Source organism: Argentina silus (assembly GCF_951799395.1).
Source record: "Argentina silus genome assembly, chromosome: X".
NCBI lineage: Eukaryota > Metazoa > Chordata > Actinopteri > Argentiniformes > Argentinidae > Argentina > Argentina silus.
The window spans coordinates 2,112,410-2,136,452 of NC_139653.1; the positions used below are offsets into that span (position 1 = coordinate 2,112,410).

A 24,043-nucleotide genomic window follows, 5' to 3' on the forward strand; every position below is an offset into this window, starting at 1 on the left:
CATTTTAATTGTACAGTCAGGTTTTTGCGTGTCTTGCTTGGCCATGAGAGAATTTGACATTATGTCGGTTTGAGATTTGGTCTGATGCATGCTATCAGAAAAAGAGTCACTATGAGCATTTTTGCATTAGACCACAGCAGACTATCATACAGCTTCATATTTCATGATTTCCTCTCATGACATTGATTGTTTTGGAAGTGTTTCCCTTAAAGTCCTAGAGGGATGCCCTGCTCTCACACTCCCCCCGACCATCCCATATTCTGCCCAGAACTGTGTGTGTGTGTGTGTGTGTGTGAGTGTGAGTGTGTGTGTGAATGTGTGTGAGAGAGAACACCTGCGTGGAGGCCAGGGGTAAATTTAGCCCTTTTCCATTACAGCGTGAGGGTGGGTTTCATTACTGATAAGGGCTCTGTGGTGGAGGCTGCTCTTCCAGGCGTGTTTGCACATCTGCCCCACTGATTCCATCATCTGCCTTTGAGTGCTGATGCCTCCTGACAGCCTGATTGCGGGTGTGTGTGTGTGTGGGGGGGGTTATATGTGTGTTTGTGTTAATGTATATTGAGTGTGTGCACAATCTTTATTGATTGGTCAATACGCTATGAAAGTCAATTACGTCATAAACGGCACAATGTAAACATAACTGGAGACACTCGTAATTTTTGGAGAGACAGACAGTAAGCGGTTGCTAATTAGTCAAAGTGGTTTCTAATTAACAATAAATGGTATTATTGTGTGTTATCTGTGACTAAGGATATCCTAGTGAGCACTGCAGTGTATGTGGTCGGTCCCATAAAACAATAAAAAACAAAACAACTACCTAATGATGAAGTTACATGTAAAAAGGACTGGGGTGGAGAAATGTATTCTGTCATGGGCAAAAAGGGGTGATTTATATTATTTTAAAACAACTTTGATCCCATTTCAAACTGTAAAAATAGATCTGTTATGTAGGTGGATCCTCTTTGCTATTGGATGATTAATCTACAGTGCCCTCCATTGGAAGTATTGGAAAGAGGAAGCATTTTGTCTTCTTTTTTCTCTATACTCCAAAAGTTTGGATTTGTAGAGATTCTCAGCTTTAATTCAATGTTTTTTTCTTTCAGTTTGGTTTCAACATTTAGAAAGTACACATTTTTTTTAAACATACTTCCCCTATTTCAGGTCTCTAAAGGTATTGGAAAAAATCATATAATGTCCAAATAAAGCACTCATGTTAAGTATTTGGCTGAAAATCCTTTGCATGCAATAACTGCCTGAAGTCTGTGACCCATTGAACCTACCAGATGCTGGGTATATTCTCTGGCGAGGCCTGTACTTCAGCCATCTTCAGTTGTTGTTTGTTTTGACGTATTTTTGCCTTATGTTCCCTCTTCAGCAAATTAAATGCATGTTCAATTGGATTTAAATCTGGAGATTAACTTGGCCACTCTAGGACTTTCCATTTTTTGGCCCTGAAAAACTTCCTAGTTGCTATGGCAGTATGTTTGGGGTCATTGTCTTGCTGTATGATGAAGCGCCGTCCAAGATTGGAAGCATTTGCTCGTACTTCAGCAGACAAGATGTTTCTATACACTTCAGAATTCATTCTGCTGCTGCCGTCAGTACTGTCTGCTGTTACATCATCAATAAAGACAAGTGAGCCAGTTCCAGTGGCAGCCATACACGCCCAAGCCATAACACCCCCTCCACCATATTTCACAGATGAGGTGGTATGCTGGGGATTTTGGTAATTTCCTTTTTTTCTCCACACTTTACACTTGGCCTTCAAATACCTCTTGCAGAATTTCCACGTGGACGGTGATATTCAACATTTTATGAAAACCTTTTGAATGACAGTATGTTCTTAACTAAGACAAAATCATTTAGAACTAACTTTTTATTCTATAATATATGTACAGCTGATACTCTTATTCTGTTGGACACTTTCAAATGTCAGTTTAATACTCATCAATACTCATCATTAAAACAAAAACAATTCCGGTTAAAAGAGATTAGACTAATAACAGAAATAGAGAAACCAACAGGACAAGAGGATGCAAATGAAAACTATACTATAGAAGAACAGAACAACTTTGAAAACAAACAAAAAGAACTGGAGGAACTTATTAAAGAACTTTTAAGTATAGTATATTACAAAAATAAAGTGAATTGCATGGTAAAAAAAAAAACAACAACATACAACACGTCTTCAACCTTCAATACAGAAATGAGACCAAAAATAATATACAAAAAATTACGACGGAACAATCCATGTTTCACCAAATGATATTCTGAAAGAGGAAGCTCAATATTTTAAGAATATGTTTTCTTTTCAGTCTCCTCCATCTCCACTCAATGATGATTATTGCAATGACTTATTTCCTAAGGATAACTAACATTATCATCTGTACAAAAAAAAATATGATGGTCAAATTACAAGATGAACTTCTTAAGGCAATTGAATCGTTTGAGATGGGAAAAACCCCTGGTCATGATGGCAAACCAGTAGAAATATACACACACTGAGCACTTTATTGGGAACACCTGTACACCTTCTCACTCATGCAATTATCTAATCAGCCAATTGTGTGGCAACAGTGCAATGCATGAAATCCTGCAGATATGGGCCAGCAGCTTCAGGTAATGTTCACATCAACCATCAGAATGGGGAAAAAGTGTGATCTCAGTGATTTTGACGCTGGCATGATTGTTGGTGCCAGGCGGGCTGGTTTGAGTATTTCTAAAACTGCTGATCTCCTGGGATTTTCACGCACAACAGTCTGTACAGTTTACTCAGAATGGTACAATAAAGAAAAAACATCCATTCTGCAGACGGAAATGCCTTGTTGATGAGAGAGGTCAACGGAGAATGGCCTGACTGGTTCAAGCTGACAGAAAGGCTACGGTAACTCAGTTAACCACTCTGTACAATTGTGGTGAGCAGAAAAGCATCTCAGAATGCACAACGCGTCGAACCTTGAGGCGGATGGGCTACAACAGCAGAAGGCCATGTCGCGTTCCACTTCTGTCAGCCAAGAACAGAAAACTGAGGCTGCAGTGGGCACAGGCTCACCAAAACTGGACAGCTGAAGAAACAGTTGAAAAAACATAGCCTGGTCTGATGAATCTCAATTTTTGCTGAGGCACACATATGATAGGGTCAGAATTTGGCGCCAACAGCATGAATCCATGGATCCAACCTGCCTTGTGTCAACAGTCCAAGCTGGTGGAGGTGATGTAATGGTGTGGGGAATGTTTTCTTGGCATACGTTGGGCCCGTTAATGCCAATCAATCGCTTGAATGCCACAGCCTATTTGAGTATTGTTGCTGACCATGTGCATCCCTTCATGGCCACAATTTACCCATCTTCTAATGGCTACTTCCAGCATGATGATGCACCATGTCACAAAACAAGTAATCTCAGACTGGTTTCATGAACATGACAAAGTTCAGTGTTCTTCAGGGCCTTCCCAGTCACTGGAGCTGAATCCAATAGAACACCTTTGGGATGTGGTAGAACGGGAGATTCACAGCTTGAAAGTGCACCTGAAAAATCTGCAGGAATTGCATGATGTCATCATGGACTAGAATCTCAAAGGAATGTTTCCAACATCTTGTGGAATGAATGGCACAAAAAATTGAGGCTGTTTTGAGAGCAAAGGGAGGCCCTACCCAGTATTAGTATAGTGTTCCTAATAAAGTGTTTGGTGAGTGTATCTTCTAACTTGTTTTTAAGATACTATTACATTGCTAGCAAGTTTGAACTATTCCTACAAAAATGTCTACTATCGCAACATGTCTACTATCGCACTGTCTTGCAGGATCTAGGTGGTCAGTATATAAAGGGTTTAAAAACTGGAGGCCCCTTAACCTACAGTGTTGTGATGCAAAAATCCTGCCAAAATGTATAGTGCACAGAATTAAGAAAGTCTTACCAGATATTATTCATCATGATCAGACAGGATTTTTGCATGGACGATACATTGAGAGATAACATATGACAATTACTTGAAATAATAGAACATTATGAAACATCAGAGAAACCAGGCCTGGTCTTCATAGCAGACTTTAAAAGGCTTTTGATAAAGTGTGATTAGAATTGATTTATAAATGTCTTGAGTTCTTTAAAAAAAAATATATATATCATATAGTAATTTAATAATGGATACTTCTCAGAGACTGAAATGTCAAGAGGTGTTAAACAAGGTTGTCCGTTATCACCAAATGTGTTATGGCCATCAAAATTCTAGAAAGTAAAATCAGATCCAATAATATAGTCTGGGGCTTAAACACAAACGTGTCAATGTATGTGGATGATTCATGCTTTTTCTTGATTCCACAATCCATTTATTTAGCATTTACTTTATTAAGGACAACTTCTCTAGCCTATCTGGATTAAAACCTAATAATGAAAAAATTTACTATACTACTGGATTATTAATTATATTGATTTTATCCCCAAAGATATAAATGAATTTACTACCATACATTTCATAACTAAAATAGACAAGATCTTGCAACCTTGGAGAGGTTACAAATACCCATGTAATTATGGAAAAATCACACTGATTAACTCCTTCTCAGCTCACATATATACGAATGGCACTACCAACTCCAGCTGACTCGTTCTTCAAATTATATGAAATAGTAAATTTGGAATGGTAAACCAGACACAATTAAATGTGTAATTCAAAAAATATCAATTTAAAAATATCAAAGCATTGGACCACTAAAAGCTTCAATCATTCAAAAACTATACTTATACCCAAACTGTTTCTCTAGCAGATTTCTAAGAGAAGATCATCCTGTATTTAAAAAGAGTCTTTTTGCCTTTATACCCTTCTTAAAACAAAACTTAAATCACCCTTCTTAAAACAAGCCGTACAGTACAAAGCTGGTTACAGTGTTATTTCAGTGTTATACTCCAGAATAGTCAGATCAAATATTACAGCAAATAATCTGGATAAACTCAAAAATATTGATTGGAAAAATAAATTGTATGGAAAAAAATGTTTCACAACGGAATAATTTTCATCAATGATATTATGAAAGATGGAAATGTGATGTCACATAAACAACTTTTAAAAGAATATAGGATTGGATGCTCAATCCAAAATGACAGTCAGCTGATTGCAGCCATGCCACAAAATTTCGAAGAGGAAAATTGGAACAGGAGAAAGTAAGTATTTAGTTTGTCTGCCTCATATTAAAAATCACAGAGGCTGAAAAAGATTGACACTGAAAACACTGACCGCCGTGCCATACAAGATAATTGGAAACCGATTTTTGACGTTTCTATCCCATTGCAACAGGTTTATGAATCAATATATAAAACAACAATTAACTCATCACTTCATTTTTTTTTTGCTGCATAAAATGGTTGCAACCTAAAGAATGCTCATCATATGGGGCATTGAACAATCACCATTATGTAGATTTTGTTGTGAGAAACCGAAGCAATACATCATCTGTTTTGGTATTGCCCCCTTGTATCTGACTTTAGGTCTAAGTTTCAGGAATGGCTGTCAAAAAACAGTATTCATCTTAAAACAACCCTACGAAAAGCACTATTGGGTGATTTAGTAACTGATGGGCAATCAATAATCTATGTAATCTATGCAAAAATATTCATTTTTAGCTGAAAATCTGTGCAAGCTCTACAATTACAATGTTTCAGGAACAACCTGAGACATCACAGCACAAGTGAAAAATATATGGCACAAGAAAACCAGGAGAGAGGGTGGTATATCGAGAGAGGTGGAATGGACTGAGAGCAGCTGAGGGGTGGGACGAAATAAAATCTCAAGAACTATTTATCAGTTAAAATGAAAAATATCTTGGCATGGACACCAGAAATAATACCAAATATATCATAATGGACTGAAATTACCATGTGAAAAAAAATTAATAACGTGTACAAAAAAAAAAAAATATGTAAGAAACATGTATTTTGGTCCTCCGATGAGGTGGCGGGTGGTGGCTGGGCTAATACAAAAAAACACACAGAATATATGGAAGCAGCTGCAGACATGCTATGTGTGTGGCCTCATCACTCTTTCCATAGAACCCCTTACCCCAGTGATTAGGTCACGATAGAAAAGCAGTGCTTCCCACCACTGATATCTCTCTCTGTATGTTTGTCTCTCCCCCCCCCCCCCCCCCCCATCTCTCTCCATTAAGGCTGGAGGTTATGGGAATGACGCAGACTGGACTGTTCAGGGAGAGAAAAACCTGTGGCTATCCCAGTTGTCATGGTAGAAGTTTCTGCAGAGTTAGGAGTGGTCTCTGTGAGTTTTACTCACTCTTCCTGGGCTGGGCTTCTCGTCCACTGGGTCTGCTCTGCACAGTCGGGTGTAGTGCAGTGTCAACACAACCCTTTTCAGAACAGCTCCCTACAGTCAGATGTGTCAAAGACAGGACTACTGTAACTCATTGGGTATCCCTGTGATCAAGAGCTAGCTTCTGTTTTTTTTCTTGATGTCTTTATGTTACTCTGTTCTATCTTTCTTTCTTTTCTTTCTCGTCGTCGTCATAGAAAAGTTAAAATGCCTTTGCTCCATTATTTAGTTCAATGACACTTTCTGATTCTTATTTGTGCAAATGTACAAACAAAATGAAACGTAACACATACACACATGCTCCATCTCTGCAGTATGGCCTTCAACATCACCAGCCACTGGTTTGGGGAGGGAGCAGACACACCCTGTGTCCATCGGGTTGATCAGAGCTGCTCTGACGCACCTCTCCAACCTCTGCTGTTTGATGTTCCTCTCAAGCGTGTGTGTGCATCTGTGTGTCTTTAATCCATCCTGAAAGGCAGTCAATAGACATGTCTCTCTCTCTCGCTTCACCTGCCCCAGCTCATCCTGCCCTGCAAGGAGAGGTGTGCTGCGCTCTAATCCGGGCATAACATCATCTTCCTATAGGCTACCCTGCAGGTCAGCGAGGTCAGATAGCCACCCAGTGACGAAGGAGTGATTGACTGACACGTGTGTTGGTGTGGATAAACTATATTGGAAGCTACTCTTGAGTCTTGACATGCTTTGTATAGTTGGAAAGAATGGAAAGAAAATCAGCTTTTGTTTTGTTCCATTTTGACGGTTGCATCTTGTAGTGTGCATTAACTATCTCAAAATCCAGTTGAAGATTAGTGATGTCTCACAACCCAGTGGGGGTGTGGTTAGTTGATATCTTATATCTGATATTGCCAAAGGGAGACTATGACCTCAATGTCTGTTCAGAGTGAACTAATTGACCATTAAGAGTGTTTGACATATACCAGCCATTTCCTCCTAGGTGTGGCAAATAAGTGGCCCTCTCCAATTCCGTAATGTGATGTCTGTCTGCAAGGTGAGAACAGATTAAAGACACAAGCACTAGTGTGGTTTCTTAGGTGGTTTGTTATAATCGTCGAATTTGCAATCAATTCATCTCGGAGGGGCCGAATTGACGGGCCGGCATTGTGCATGACAGACCTTACCACGGCCACATTACTGACTTCCTGCCATTTCTGTTCAGAATGTTTTCGTCTGATGCTATGGACAGCGCCGGTCATTAGAGCGCAAATTACCTCCCGTTATTTGCTGCCCTGCGTCAAAATTTCCCCCAGCTTCTCAAAAAATGTCAATACTGTGAGGAAACTGTCCACGTGGCAGTCTAAGGAGAGCTTTAGAGCTACAACGGTGTGTCAACGATTGTCCATTGGGACTTGGCTACACACCATCGACAATTGCTCATGTGCTCTAGGGCTGGGTGTCAAACAAGACTAGTATGGTTTCAAATGAATGGTTGTTTAACAGATGATACAGATGCTGTCTCCTGTTAACCATGGCACACAGCTGAATAAAACAGTGATCCCACTCATTGGCATGATTGTAGAGGTTTCATTTTATGATCTGCTTATAGAGTAGGCTATCTGACAGTTGACAAGGCACATGTTTGTTCTCCTTAGTTTAACTTTTATTCATTCTGATATATATTGACGTTAATGTGAAGTTCTTTGTGTTTTTTTCCCCCCTGATCTAAAAGTCTGATATAACGCAGGAAGTTTAGTACAGCTACTGCCCCAAAACCACAAGCTAAATGAAATGACAAAATGGCTGGTGTCTTTCTCTTCACTGACTGGTAATGCAGTGTATTATACAATGTATTATCCATTTGGCCTGCTCATACCCACTCCCATTGCATACCCTCGTCTCATATTCCAAGAAGTTGAGCCTGAATAGGTTGAAGCATGTATTAAGCGTTGAGTCTTTGATATCTGACCTGTTTTCTCTTTTTTTAGTCTGATGATGATGTTTGGGGGGGGGCCAATATTTGCCTGTCTGCTCTGATACTGTATGGCCCAAAAGATTGGTTTGCATGGGATGTTTAATAGGTTGGATGTTTAATAGAATTCCCCTGTGTATGTAGGGTAAATGTCATCTGTTGTCACTCAATTCAGTCCTGGGAAGTTACAAAAAGCTGAGTGGCAGTCAGGCAATCCCAAAAATCCAGCACTTCACAGAAAAATAAATGTCCAGGATAACACTGTATTTCCATGATTGACAATCTACACGTTGGAGCTTAAAAGGAGTCAAGGGCAAAAAAACAACAACAAAAAAAGACTGAATTAAATACCAATGTGATAAGGGAAAGGTGTGCCACCCCCTCACTCTTTGCAGTCATAAGAAAATTGCTGGTATGAGAGGACACTTGTTTGTGCTCTCATCTTGGTGGTTTGATTCCCACTTTTAAAAACTGAGAAAGGGTGATGTTGATAATTATTTTGGTGTGAAGGACAATGAGTATGCTATCAGAAAAGACCTGAGTGGACTGTGGGTGGGTGGAGAGCCGTTGGTGCTCAAGTGTAAATTAGGCAGGGGGACAAGCTGAGCCACCGTCTCCATAACAACTCCTTTGTCACCCATGCTTTTGTAATCTGCCTCCTATCACAGCGGCAACATGAACATTCAAATGGTTGTTGATGACAAACGCAAGAATACATTGAAAAAGTCCACTGTGGTTTTAAAAAAAACTGAAATAAAATACTGTGTAGGTACAAGATTGTGCTGCTCAGTAATCAGTGAGCATGCCATGTTGCCTGCTCATACCCACTCCATTGCAGACAACCCTTGTCTCCTTTTCCCAGAAGTTGACCCTGAAATGGATTAAAGCATGTTCCGAGCTTTGAGTCCTTGATATCTGACCGTCAGTTTTTTTCTGTGTGTTTACTGATGTCATGACAACCTCACATGGCTAAATGAATACTATTGTTGAAATTCAGAGTGGGAGCGGTGGAGATGGAGAAAATGCTGGTAGAAGAATGTTATTTAGTTATCACAAAAGAGAAAAGGGCAAGCATGACAGTCGACCATGATGCCATTAGGGCTGAAACAAGGCCAACAATCGCCGTGGGTGCTTTCTCCTCGATTAATTGTGCAAACGTTAAACAGTTGCGAGATGTTGCCTTCAAAATATGCAGTACTTTCTATCCCAAATCAAGACACTACTTATTAAAGGGGCAATCTGGGATTGGTACATCTATTTTTAGACTTTGAAATATGATATATAGCCATTGATTCTTGAAGAATATAACTTAAATGCCTCATGAGCTTGGTTCAACTGTCTTACCCCATTAGAACCCAACATATAAGCTTCTTTTACTCCATTGTTTGTAAACAATGTCATTGTAAACAAACACGGTATAGCTTCATAACATGGTTAAAACTATCATTTTGATCTCATGGATGGTCAGTCCTTGCATCCATAGCTCGATGAATTTCAGAGTGGTTACATTTCTCCAGCCCCATCCCCCAACTGTTTACCTTTGAATTCCAGATTGCCCCTTGCTAGTTTTGGGGGCAATTACAACAGAATTAAAATTGCTCTTGGGTAGTTTCTATCACAAGCCACACCCCTCAGTTTACAAACGAACTTGCTTATGCCAATGACTGTAAATGAGAATGGAGAAATAGTTTGACGTCACCTGATTTATTTTAATGTGAATAGCTCATTGTCGTAATACACCATTGTAGCTTACTTCCTACTCGCCATGTTGCTTTGTCTGCTCAAAGAACGTGTGCTGTGTTCTCTCATGTCAGACAACATAGGAAAGCGTGAGCCAAAGGCAGCCCTCTGCCCATCGAGCATGTGCACTGGGTTACGTTGTTACGTTTACGCGATATTGAGTGTAAGCAACGTGAGATCTCTATGCCAACAGCGTCAGTGCTTTCTAGAAGTAAAATAATGGCTTACATCGTCTGATGCTACAGAAAAAATAAAGACGGCCAAGGCATTGAATTTGTATATTTGAAAGCAATTATAGAACATAGAACTACAAATGAGAACTACATAGGTAACACGTGTAACCACTAGATGTTTCGGCCTGCCAGCCAAGCGGCCGATTGATCCCCTGGTTTATGCCCCGCTGTGGGCGGAAACAGATTGAGTAGTGTAAAATCAGCCACGTGAACACTCCTTTTTTTCTTTCGCTTTTTGAGGAAATAAAAACAAAACATATTACAGGAGGCCGTTCAACCCTTTGATTTGCACATTATTAATTTAGGAGCCTTCGAATTTGCAATTTGACGTGACGTTCGAAGCGTTTATCTGATAGGAGCTAACCAACTTGAGCAGTAACTCACCCGTGTAAATCCCCTAGCCCGTGGCCATCCAAGCCCCTCCGATAGTGCCACTAATTGGACATGGCAGCGAATTGCTGTGTGCCTGCCTCGCAGGGACTTGTACCCTATAACCATACACAAATCGATCTGACATGTGGTATTAGATTAGATTACTGGGCAGCGCAGTGACAGGGAAAAGGATTTGCTCGCCCCGACCAGCATCCGGCAGACGCTCTCTGCTTACGTGCAACCCCCTGGACCCGCCCGATGGAGCACACAGCTCAGCCAAGCAGCAGCAGGCTCCAGCCCTCTCAGGTCAACAGTAGGTAGTAGCTGCAGGCTCCAGCTGCCTCACTATAGCCAGATGCTGTTAGCACTACCCCCCTAAACATGTACATGTAGCGTTACTAGTACTACTGAGGCGCTAGGGGGGAAAATTTTTTTGGTTTATTGAGTTCATTATTATTGTAATAATCAGAGGTTTAGAGGCAATATGGGAATACAAGTTGAAGGGAAATGTCTTCTTAACAGTTTGATTTCATTGATCAAATTCAGGTCATGTGAAACTGCCTATTGTCTGAATAGTAAGAAAAGTTCTTAATTCATTTATTATAAATGGCTTAACCTTCCTCTACTGCCTTATTCCTAGGATTAAAGACATACTGTATTCGTGAAACAAACAAAAACATGAGGCTGCAGATGAGTGTGTATTTAAAGCAGCGATACGTGCTTAGTCTTTCATGTGTTTTCAATGGCAGCAAAGATAAAAGAAAGAGGTTTGCTGAAATAGACGGTAAATTATGCTATTTACATTTGTGCTATTCACTGTTGCTACATGCTATGATTCTTGTTTGTTTTTCTCTTCAGAGACAAGGAACCAAGAGATGGCTGTTCCCTCAGTCAATGTTAACAAGGTTAGGAGGTGCTTCAGCTCAGGCTCCAGATAAAGCTCCCACATAAAATAATAGAATAACGGAGTTTGAGAAGGAAAAGCAACAAAAAAAACTTGCAGTATTAATGTGAGAGAAAAAGTATAGTTTGATCTAGCACCTGATTTATTCATTTGCTGAATGTATGGCACGTTTTTGATTAATAACACCATGGTTGATATTCATAATGTCACCTTTTGCCCCTTTCCTTGTATTTCATTTAAGTAAATGACTCTTTCAGTAACATGAATAGAGAGATGATTTGTATAGATATTTGAACGCTAACATCAACTTAAGCTATGTCAATGATTACTACCATCAATATAAGAGCTTCAGCTGCAGTATTGAAAATGAGTATTCAATCAATAATATATTTTATTTATAAAATCATGAATGTTATTTATATAGCACATTTTGTACATAAATGAACAGATCTCTTATTGCATGGAAGGAAATCTATGGAATCATACTCTTTAATGAACCCCTGTAGAGAGCAGTTGTCTAATTTGTAAATTCATGAGGGGTTTTCTATCTTGTCATGTCTGCATGTATGTTATTGTGCACACAGCTCGTGGGAGGTAAGAGGGCAGGGTGTATCGGCCAATATTTGCACTTCAGAAAAAACTCCTTCTCTCGTATGTAAATCAGCCAGGTGTGGTGAGGATGTGTACAACTAGCGTTCCAGGTGTATACACAAGGCAACTGTTTCACAGCACAATGGCTTCAATGACTGTCCCTCAACATACGCCTGCCCACACACACACACACACACACACACACACACACACACACACACACACACACACACACACACACACACCCACCCCTGTAGTGATCCAGCCATGTGCAACCTTTGATGTCACTTGGCATGTTAGCTCAATCACTTGGCATCTGCTGCATGGGTAATTTGTTCCTGTGTCGGACGACCTGTCTTTACAATTGCAGAGCACAATTTGATGTCTTTCTGCATTTTGTTCAAAGGCAATGTTAGTTTAGCAGAGCATACAATTGTGTTTGTTGGGGCGCAGTGGTTTTTAGTGTGATGAGACCAATGCTTCCTGTTTTATTTTCACAATTTCAATTATTATTACTGATTGGTTTGTGTTAAAGTACAGATGTGTGTATTAGCAGAGATGTATCAATATGTTGCTACTTTATCTAAAGGATAATATGTGATTACCACACACCACTGCTCAATGCAAGGCCGAAGCTTGAAGCACCAAACTTCTAAATTGAGACCTTTCTCTATAGAGTCCTGTGACTAAAGCTTAGAGCATACTTGCACCAAAATCTAACTTTTTTAGGTTCTTATGACAGAAACACTGGAGCTGTTCGTTCGTGGAGTCCTGCGAAATGTTGTGACTTGCCGAGGCTTAAGAGATGCAAAGCATAGTGGTCAACCCACTCTCTCTCCTAGACTAAGTCTACCACTTAGTCATCATAGTGGTCAACCCACTCTCTCTCCTAGACTAAGTCTACCACTTAGTCATCATCTAATTGAAATGCTTTAGGGTGTTGAAATTGCCACACCTGTGTGTGTAAGTTTACTTGAACTGTCTTACTATTTACAATAGTAAATAGTAAGTAAATAGTAAATAGTAAACCCCCTCAGCCCTGAGCACTTACTTACATGCCTGGTGGACGTCCTGAGGATAATGCACCTTGCACTATTTGTAAATTCTGTGCCAATGTAATGTATATAGTTGGCCAAAAAACTTCATCATAGTGGTCAACCCACTCTCTCTCCTAGGCTAAGTCTACCACTTAGTCATCATAGTGGTCAACCCACTCTCTCTCCTAGGCTAAGTCTACCACTTAGTCATCATAGTGGTCAACCCACTCTCTCTCCTAGACTAAGTCTACCACTTAGTCATCATAGTGGTCAACCCACTCTCTCTCCTAGACTAAGTCTACCACTTAGTCATCATCTAATTGAAATGCTTTAGGGTGTTGAAATTGCCACACCTGTGTGTGTAAGTTTACTTGAACTGTCTTACTATTTACAATAGTAAATAGTAAGTAAATAGTAAATAGTAAACCCCCTCAGCCCTGAGCACTTTGAGTTTTCGTTTAGGCCTGAGTACATGGACATGTATAGTGGCCTATACACAGAGCCTATACATAAGACATGTATAGCCTTAGACTCATGGTGAAACTTCCATTTGTTTACAACAGTCTGTTTATTTAGTATTTTTCTTTTAACTATTAAATTGGTTAATTTTGTATTGATATGCTATTCTAATTTTTCCTATTTGCCTCAATGTAATATTGTGTATGTAATAACGGTTCTGCTAAAACAGTACGACATGCTCGTGACCAGGATTTCACATAGTTCACATTAATAAACACTTAGACTTGAGTCATCGACATCAGGTATTGAACCATGCGTAAACGCGATTGCTTGTCACTCATGAATGGTCATCACATATTGGGATTCTTACTGTAACCTAGGATCAGGTACAGTATGAGTGTCTGTCACACAGGGATGAGCAGATCAATATCAATTGATTTGATATTGATTTGATATTATTATTAATCATATATATTGTGGAGTCAGATATAACAATGTTAACTTGTGTCATTAGGTCATGTGACCCCTATTTTGTAGAGAACGTTTTATCATGTCCATACCCATCAGAAGTTTATTACGGAATAAATGTATGATTCCCTATCCAGTCTATTTCCTTTTTGTGCATGATGCTCAAGGCAAAACTGTTGTAGTCACAGCTCAAGTGGACACTACTGCTGATCAATACAGTAAAAATGTATGTGTGTTTGTGTGCATGTTATAGAGAGGGATGCTTTTTGAGCCAATGACAGATCTGCACAGTGTTAATCTACTGGACGATGCAGCACAGCGGTCAGCAGCTAAAACAGACGACGGAGCTGCCTGGCAAGAGGCAGCGTCTGTTTACCTGCTCTCTGACATTACTGGCCGCCTCGATCCCCTCTCTGCTCCCTGTAGCCCATCTCCTCCCTTCTCCCCCTCTCCTCTCTGATCCCGTAGTCTCCTCTATAACCTCCCCCCCCCCCCCCTCCTCTCCTCCCCCCTCCTCACCTCCATCTCCCCCCCCTCCTCTCCTCTATCTCCTCTCCTCTCCTCCATCTCCTCTCTGCTCCCCCCTCCTCTCCTCTCCTCTCCTTTCCTCCATCTCCTCTCTGCTCCCTCAGTCTCCTCCATAATTGTCCTTTAGTCGGCGCTCATCCTTCAAATCTCTTGTTATTGCGTCTCAATGGCGCTTTTCTGTGCATGTCATGATGGAGTTGTCTCCTCCTCTTGCACCTTTTGGAAAATAATGACATGGACCCACAATGTGTCACTGAAAGCAGTCTTTGCTCAGCTTATTTATGTCTGTAGTGAGATCCTCCGAGACCTTTCTGCATGGCAGACGAACTGCATGGCCATAGGAAATCTTCATGTTGTGGCATTATTCACATTTGGGTAATAATCTAGTGAACTATTACCAATGACCAGCAGTGACATCTATGAGAGACGTAGTACTATTGAAATGCTATGGGTTTATGCTTTATGTAATCTTGCCTGACTAAACAGACGACAAATGTCTAATTCAGAGACCAGAATCTGATCGGATGGTTGCTGACTGACTGCCTTTATTGGACTTTTCGATCAGGGGTTGAAATGTATTTTCTCTGTAGCAGCCTTGCCTATTTGCAATTGCTCATTGACGTAGGCCTACTTCATAGTCAAGGATTGGCCTTTTGTGCTTTTAAAGGCAGACATTCTCAGATGAAAGTGTTATTTCAGTATACAGCGTTCCCTATAGGTAATAGGTACAATAGGTACAATTTCAATATAAAATAAAGTATGTAACCACTGAATGACACCGTTACAATACACTTTAATGCATTTGGAAAAGGTATATATCAATATCATTGCATCCAAAAGTATGTTTTTTTGTAAATGTATCGTTTAGACTAATCAATTAATCGCTAAAATAGTCTACGGATTAATCGATAACAAAATAATCGTACGTTGCAGCCCTAGCTGTGCATTGACTTGTCCATGTCTTGTTTGCTTCTTCAATTGTGTGATCAAACCACATTCAAATTGGATGGAAGTGTTGTATGATAATCTTTTGACATGTTGACGAATTTCAACCCAAGGTTGCAATGCGTTCTTCCGTGTACATCGACATGTAATGTGGCAATGTTAGAGGATAGAGGGCTCCTGTGGCCAGTTTGTTACCTTTACTGCCTCTGTAAATCATTGGTTAAACTTCAACAGTGTTTTATTGGCTTTGCCCTCGGTTTCCCAGACAAACACCTGTTGCCTTTCCAATGTTGTTAGAGCATTCTAGGAAGGGGTGCAAGATGGGAAGGGGTGCAAGATGGCCAGATTAGGTTAGGTTTAGCCTTGAGGCAGAAACCAGCGTTAAGCAAATTAGTGAGGTCTCAAATAAAAAGGTAGGCTTCCAGTCGACAGGATTTAAGGAAAGGTTATATGACTGGTCAACTGCTGTCTCCCTGTTCCCGTCACCACTAAACGCCTCAGGCTGTTTTCATACTTACACCAATATGGTTTTTTTTCCTCTGAAAAAAAAAACTGGTTTTTAGCTCTGAGAACAAAAGAGATGGCCAGAATAACTGCACATCATCATATCATATTTTTTTCTTGGACACTTCAAACTTTCCCATATTTGATATAGACTACAGACATTTGTTGTCATGTTATATTTTGTTGTAACTGAAATATTTCTTTGAATTAGAAACCATTACGGTCTTGTCTTCCATTTTACAATGTGATGGAACGGCATGGCGGGTTCTGGCCAGGACTCTTCTTTCTTGTCAAAGGTTTTAGAATAATCTTTCAACTTCAAGTGAATCAACCCCCCCTGCTTGCCAACTCGTATAGATCATCTGCTTATTCATCCCCACCTGTAACTCGATCAGTGCCCTCCTCGAGAATTATAACAAATGACAGCTGTGAAATTACAGTCATTCGTCTCCGTCTCTCTGGGTTTGAAGACTAGAACCTCTCCTGTCCTCCCTCGATCCACATCAATCTCTCACTTCATTTGACCTCTCACTAAAAAACCCAGACAAACATCATCAACTCCCTCAGCAATTTGGTTTTATTGTGTTTATTTCTGCAAATGTCGACTGGGTCCCTTCCGATGACATTTCATTTTGATCATCTGCATACAATGGAGGACTCGTCAAATGAGGACTCATGTCCATGACTGTGCTGTATATGCAGTATGTTATTATAGAAGGCCGGTGAGACAGAAAGCAGGTGACTTGGGCTTATACGTGACTTGGGCTTAGTGTGCTGTGACAGTGATTGAGGCAGCTGGTAAACTCCAGGGGTGGAACATTAGCTGTAATTGCAGACCTGCTTTTCTGTCAGAATTAGCATGCATTGTTGTCCGGTCATCAAACCCCTGAGTGTGGAGGCAGACTCCTTGCTTTGAAATCTTCATCTCTCCTTACCATGATACTCAACCGTCGTAATTAGATTCCCCACACTTTTATGAAGTTTGCGGAGTGCTTACTACCTAGTCATCAGTTTCCTCAACGAATAATGTTCTGTATTTCTATGTTGTTGTTGGTATTCTTCCGTTTCTATTTAATTGACCTGTTCCTTGGTTGTGACACGTGATAGATATAAGTAAAGGGCTTTTTCTCTGTGTGTTTCAGACAGAGGTGATTAAAGGGCCCTCTGGGAGCGTGGGTATGACGTTCAGACACGTCCCAGCCAGTGAAGGGGATGCGGTTCACGTAAGCATCGAGACGGTCACCCCAAACTCTCCTGCTGCCCTGGCAGATCTGCAGAGGGGCGATCGCCTCATCGCCATTGGAGGTGAGAGAGAATGGCAATATGTACTATAACAATTAACCAAACTGCAAGATCTATTTGAAGGGCTGCGTTTAAACTGATTATAGTTTAAACACATCATATGTATATGGCATGTTGTTCATGATTTAGATATAAGTTATTAGAATAAATGGTTTACACACGTCCATGTATGTTATTTAACATGTTTGGCAATTAGCAGATCCAAAGCGACTTACAACAAATACATTTGTTTAAGTAAGTGAGATAAAGTAATCAATGCTCAGACCAGGGGCCATAGGCAGTCACAATGCTGTTATCTCAATATTCCTTTCAAATTTGCAGGTGTCAAAGTGACATCCTCTGTCCAAGTGCCGAAACTGCTGAAACAGGCGGGGGACAGGGTGCTGGTCCTGTATGAGAGGCCTGTGCGTCACCAGACCCCCACAGTGGGTGGCCTGGGACCCCTTCATGAAGGGCTAGGTCAGCTGGAGGAGCCTGGGTTCATCCCCCAGCCAGGGGGCTATGAGGAGGACCCTGCCCCCATCACCACCCTCTCTGACATATCCGACAGCAAAGACATGGACTCTGAGTTTGAAGAGTTGATTGTGGACTCCAAGCCTAACCAGATCAGCAGCAGCAGCAGCAGCAGCACTGAGGCCAAGGATGACTTCCTGCTGACCGTAAACCAAAGCCCCAAAAGAACCGTGTCCAGCCTGGCCTCCAAACCCCTCGGCACCATATCACCCATCCTCAACCGCAAACTCAACCTGGCGGGGCTTCAGTCACCACTCAAACCCCAGCCCAAAGACTCACCAAAGCCCTCACCGCATAAGACTGGTGAGCCAGGTGAGGGGCCACAGCGTCCCACCATCCCTCCCCCACCACCGCCCTCCCGCCCCCCGGTGCCCCCAAGACCCCAAATCAAGTTAACACCAGCCTCCTCTGAAACCCAAAGTCTGCTGGAGGGGGGTGACGCTATCACCTCTGCCGTTGAGAAAACCCTGGAAAAGGCAGTGCCCACAGGAAGCAACGGGGACAAACCCAGCGCTGAGAAGACACCTGTGAAACAGCCAGAGCCAAAACCGGTTTTCAAGCCACCGGAGCCCTGTGAAGACCCGCCAGCAGCCCCCTCGGTGCCCAGCAGCAAGCTGGACCTGGCCAAAGACAAGGTGTCGGAGAGCTCCTGCACCACGCGTGACAGCATGGATGACCACTCCCTCTGGGAGTCCACCGAAACCATGTTCCGCCACCGGACGGCCCGCTGGGGCAAGGCCTCGGTGGTGTTTGAGGTGGAGAGCAACCATAAGTACCTTAACGTGGCCCTGTGGTGCAAGGACCCCTTCAAGCTGGGCTGCCTGCTGTGTCTGGGCCACGTCAGCCTTCGGCTGGAGCACGTAGCTCTAGAGACTCTGTCCACATCCTCGGCAGAGTACCAGAGCACCTTCAGGCTGGCAGGTCCGGAGCCCCGCGCCAACGTGAGCCGCACGGCCCTACGCAGCCTCAGCACACACAAGGGCTTCAACGAGAAGCTGTGCTACGGTGACATCACCCTACACTTCAGCTACCTGGGGGAGGGTGAGTCGGAGCTGCCCGGCGGGCTGGTTGAAAGAGAGAGGGAGTCCAATCTCCAGGACGAGGAGTTGAGGGAGAGGGAGAGAGAGAGGGAGCAGCTGCCCTCCGCAACCCGTGACGACCTGGCCTACAGTGTCATGCAGCTGTCGGAGGTGCGCCACAACTTCCAAGACACCCAGTTCCAGAACCCCACCTGGTGTGAGTACTGCAAGAAGAAGGTGTGGACCAAGGCCGCCTCCCAGTGCATGATCTGCTCCTACGTCTGCCACAAGAAGTGCCAGGACAAGTGCCTCGCGGAGAACCCCCTCTGCGTGGCGGCCACCGATCGACGCAGTGCTGACCCGGAGGCCAAGTCCACCATCAACCGCGCCACCACAGGCCTCACCCGGCACATCATCAACACTAGCTCCCGCCTGCTCAACCTGCGCCAGGTGCCCAAGACCCGGCTGGCAGAGCAGACGGCAGATGTCTTGCCTGTGGGGGCCGAGCCGTCTCCCAAGCAAACCCCCAACACCTCAGACAACGAGAGCAGCGACACAGAGACCTACACCGGAGCCAGCCCCTCCAAGCATCCCACTGGCGGGGGCAGCGCCAAGCTGGTGCGCAGAGAAGGCGGCCTGGATGACAGCGTGTTCATCGCAGTGAAGGAGATCGGCCGGGACCTGTACCGGGGGCTGCCCACTGACGAGCGCTCCCAGAAGCTGGAGCTGATGCTGGACAAGCTGCAGCAGGAGATTGACCAGGAGCTGGAGCACAACAACTCCCTGATGCTGGAGGAGAGGGAGGCGGGGGATGCACGGCGGAAGGCCCTGATCACGGCCGCCCTGGCCAAGTCTGGGGAGAGGCTCCAGGCCCTCACTTTGCTCATGATCCACTACCGGGCAGGCATTGAGGACCTGGAGTCTGTGGAGAGCACCTCGCCCTTGGAGCAGCACGGCTTCAAGGCCAAGGGGGTGGCCCTGGACGAGGCTCTGATGGGGACAGAGGTGTATGACAGTGACATATGCAGCCCAGTGGAGGTCCAGCTGCTGGATGACATCACAGAGGAGCAGATCTGTGTGGAGGCACTCCACTAAAGAGGGCGAGGAGGAGGTTTTAGGCTTGAAACTCACAGCAAATTATTATTTTTTACTGTTATTATTTTAAACCCTAACCCTCTTTTTTTGGGTGGAGGTGGTGGGGTTTATGGTGGTCATTTGTATAGATTGGTTTAGGTGTGTGGGGTCCAATTTCTAATTTGTTAGCCTCTGTGTTCTTTCAATCGGTCACTCAATTCACACATTGAGCAACATGTGAAGGGAGGTTATTACTTGAGTTGATGACATGAGCACAGGTAGAGCTTGTCCTCTTTCCCCCAAGACCATTGTTGTGCACCAATCCCCTGGTAGGGGTAGTGTAGTTAGTATACTTAGTTTGAATGATACCACTCTTAGTTGCAAAAGACTATAATTTAATGTGCCTCGATTACTACTTTTAAAGGGAAGCTAAAAAGTTAGATAGTCTTCCAGAGCGAGCAGTCAAATTAGCAAATATACTGTCTAAAATATGTAAATATTAAATGGCTGCACCTTTTCCATTAGCCGGGTTGCAAGTATAATACTCAACCTACCATCATTTCTCTGTTTTATCCAAATGGTCTTTGGGGATGGACATGAGTTTGTTTGTTTGGTTTGCTGTGAGTAACAAGCCTGTTACATTAGACTAGACACCATACTGTGCATCTACAGGAAGATGACAGTGTGGAAATACAAAAAAAGAAACCTTCCACCATATGGAAACTTAACATTTTTCTGATTGTGTACTTTTCATCATGTTAAGTCATCTTATGTTTGTTTGCACTTTTATTGTTATTAATTATTACATTTTAGACATGACTCATAACTTTCCTCTTTTTTGGACCTTTAATTATATTTGCAAACTGCAAGGCAAGCTCATGTGATACAGTAATTCAATGGAATGGGCAATAATGTTTGGGGGTAAGATTATGATTTGTGTCCCATCATCCTTTGTTTAGTTTATTAACTGGTATATCAGTGAGGCCAGACATATTTGACACCCTCTGACCATTGTTTAACCAGCATATTAACTGCACATGTTATTTCTCCTCTATTACTATGATTTATTGGTGTGTGTGTGTGTGTGTGGGGGGGGGGGGTAGTGGTGAAAGATTTGTTCCTAGCTATTATTTAGAGAATTGATCAAGTTATTTGTTCAAGCACATGTTTTGTTATCTCTCTCCCTATGTTTGAATCGTCATCCTTGATCTAAAACTCAACTGAAGTATGGTGGTGGAATCACTCGTGATTACTTGAGACAAAACGCTTGCTGTTCTAAGTTTTATTGATAGACGCAAAGTATTTATGTATTTATGGCAAAGGGTTCATGTATATGGTTTGATCTCAGAATGAATGTTGTCATTTAAGAAACAGAAACACACAGATCTCTTTTCTTGTTATTGTGTGTATATTAACCTTTATTTACTTGTTTTTTTGATGGTGTGAAGTCTGATCAATGCTTTGAGCAGTTAGGCTGTGATTATGTGAAAGTTCTTCGCCTTTGAAAGTTGTTCTCTCGCATACAAATGAATGTATGTCCATTTCTATTTATGTGTATATACAGCCCAGCACAAAACACCCCCACAGAAATGCAAGCATTGGTGTAGCCCATTACAGTGATGTCATCACGACCAGCCACATGCAAACGGTCCTCACTATATGGCCATGTTGCAAAGTGAAAATTGTCAAACTTGATGAGCAAGTAAATAAGCTACTTTGTCTTAATTAAGGGTTAGGTATAAGGCTAGGAATGAGGTTAAAGTCAAGGTTTGGGTTAGGGATAGTGTTCAAAAGCACATTTTTGGAGAGAAATAGTCATACTCCCTTTTTAACAGCATGGCTCTATAGTGACAATCCAAACAATTCCAGAACTGTTATTGCTTCAAACTCTGACCAGGATATGGCAGTGCTTCCACTGGTTGGTTTAGAAATCAGCATTTAGCCCATTGGGATCAGAAAGCAGACGGGATGACAGAATAGGGGGAAAGAAAGGAAAAGCCACATTTTTTTTCTGTGCAATAGACGTGATGCTCTTGTAGACACTGGCTAATTGGCTGCTACTTGTTGATCTCTCTTCAATCATTGTATATTCAGATTTTTTGTGCAATATTTTTGTAGGAAATGAAGGCAAAAGGTGATAATCAGGAAGGGATTCTTCAGTCTGTTAAATCTCTCCTCTCTTTTTTCTGTTTCTCGTGGTTTCTCTCCAAAGGTACTGTATCCGCTGCAGGTTGAGGATAATTTGGGGCCCCCTAGGCTTGATTTGAGGGTATGAGAGGTTTCTAAAACCCATTTTGGTCTGTGTCTTCCTACTACTGCTACTACTACTACTACTACTACTACTACTACTGCTGCTGCTGCTGCTGCTGCTCTTCTAACTATGTGCTCCCCACCCATTATCACATGCTCCTGATCTGTCTCTTCCTCCCCACGTTTCACAGTATACTGACAGTGTAAGCAGGATGTTGTACACAGTTCTAAAGATGACTCATGTGATGATGAAGCGCTATTGTACATAGCCTAAAATAAACAAGCTCACCTGAAAGTCCTCTTGAATTACTGTGTATTTCTTACTTTCTGAATACAGCAATAGTGACTGAACACACTGAACAAGCATTGTCTCTTGTGGTCATAATAAATAATTATTTTGTAACTACAGATAGTGTTTAATCATCAGATATCTTCTCAGTAAAACAATACACTGGTTTCTCACACTGGCACATTCCTAGGACCGGATTGGAGTATCGTGGCTGTGTCGTAAGGTTCCTCTGTGGAGTAGAAAATCATTGTGTGAGCATCTGGTAAGTAATTGGAGCTCCACGCTGTGAGATGGACATGATGATTACAGTGTGTCAGCCCCTACATGGGGGACTTGGTGTCACATTTCCCCATCATAGCCTACTCACGCTCCTCTCGTCTCCCGCAACTGCTCAAAGGACAACAAGAATGGGAGGCATTTCTCTACAGTGAAAAGCATTTTCAAACATACCCTCAGACAATTATGAAATGGACACGGTATACATTTTGCTTGTTTCCATATCGCCATATTTGATGTACGTACATTATCACATTTCAATTAAAGGAGTACTTCATACAAATAAAAATAAATCTAGTATATTTAGTTTGAGTAAAGCACTCCTTTAATGTATCAATTAATCAAACTACAGCATTTCAATAATGCCTTTAAAGTAAGGGAAGGGTGGTTTTAATCACCCAGGCTATATCCTTGCTCCGGACTACCCTTTGTTGATCGGATGTTTGAGAAGTGCATTCGCTTGTAAGGCTGCCAAACCAATAATGGATGTTGGCTATGATGACATGGTTGGGTTTCAGTAAAGCTGACCAACTTGTCATTTGTACATTTTGAACTAATTTGAACATGCTATCAAATATTAAATATGATCTTTTACAAGTTTCTGTAAATTATGAAGCAGATCAAGCAAGACTGCTATTGAATTGGACAACACAATGCATCTTTCTTTCCACCCTTATCAGACCTTGTCCATTAAGGGTGACAAAGGTTAATACAATAAGAAGCTGAATCTCATTCTGCCACACCTTTTCTACAAAACTGGAGACGCTAGCCCTTGTCACTGGCTTGGCAAATTTAGTTTAGTTAAATCTACTGCTGTTTACAAATTAATAGCCTAAGGTTCACATTTTTCACATAGTCCATTGAGATGCTTTTTCAGAGTATACATTTAATTTTGGATTTCCCATCCCCACTGAGTATCAACATATATTACACAGTCAGCACACCTTAAACACAAACAACCAGGACACCAGTCCAGAATATAAAATGTCAACATATTTTTTTTTGTACCAGTTAGTATTTGATAGTTTATACACACAAACCAATGACATACATGTCAGAAGGCACACACACCAACATAGGCATACACACACATACATGTCTGTGCATGTGTGAGATATATTTTTGATATACAAAACAAATGACAAAAATTATATAATCTCCACAATACATAATCCATTATGTAACATGATTCAACAACTAATTGCAAATCAACAAGAAAATTCCTAGTTATGGGAGGGAGGAAACATAAATGTTTTGAGGCTTGTTAAGTCTTCTTTAAATACTACAAAAA

The 24,043-nt window shown here is 41.9% G+C and overlaps 1 protein-coding gene across 2 annotated transcripts in view; it reads left to right on the forward strand.

Moving 5' to 3' along the window:
• The window catches only part of pdzd8 (PDZ domain containing 8), a 44,527-nt gene extending 22,002 nt beyond the window's left edge, over positions 1-22,525 (forward strand). The window contains exons 1-4 of one of the 2 annotated variants that reach the window (XM_083694421.1): positions 10,903-10,906; positions 11,452-11,498; positions 17,172-17,334; positions 17,653-22,525. In XM_083694421.1, the coding sequence (XP_083550547.1) occupies positions 11,469-11,498; positions 17,172-17,334; positions 17,653-19,958 (2,499 nt within the window). In that variant the 5' untranslated portion in view covers positions 10,903-10,906; positions 11,452-11,468 and the 3' untranslated portion in view covers positions 19,959-22,525. Of the gene's footprint in view, positions 1-10,902; positions 10,907-11,451; positions 11,499-17,171; positions 17,335-17,652 lie in introns of those variants that run through there. The other variant, XM_083694420.1, reaches the window with a different exon arrangement.
• The last annotated feature ends 1,518 nt before the right edge of the window (positions 22,526-24,043 follow it).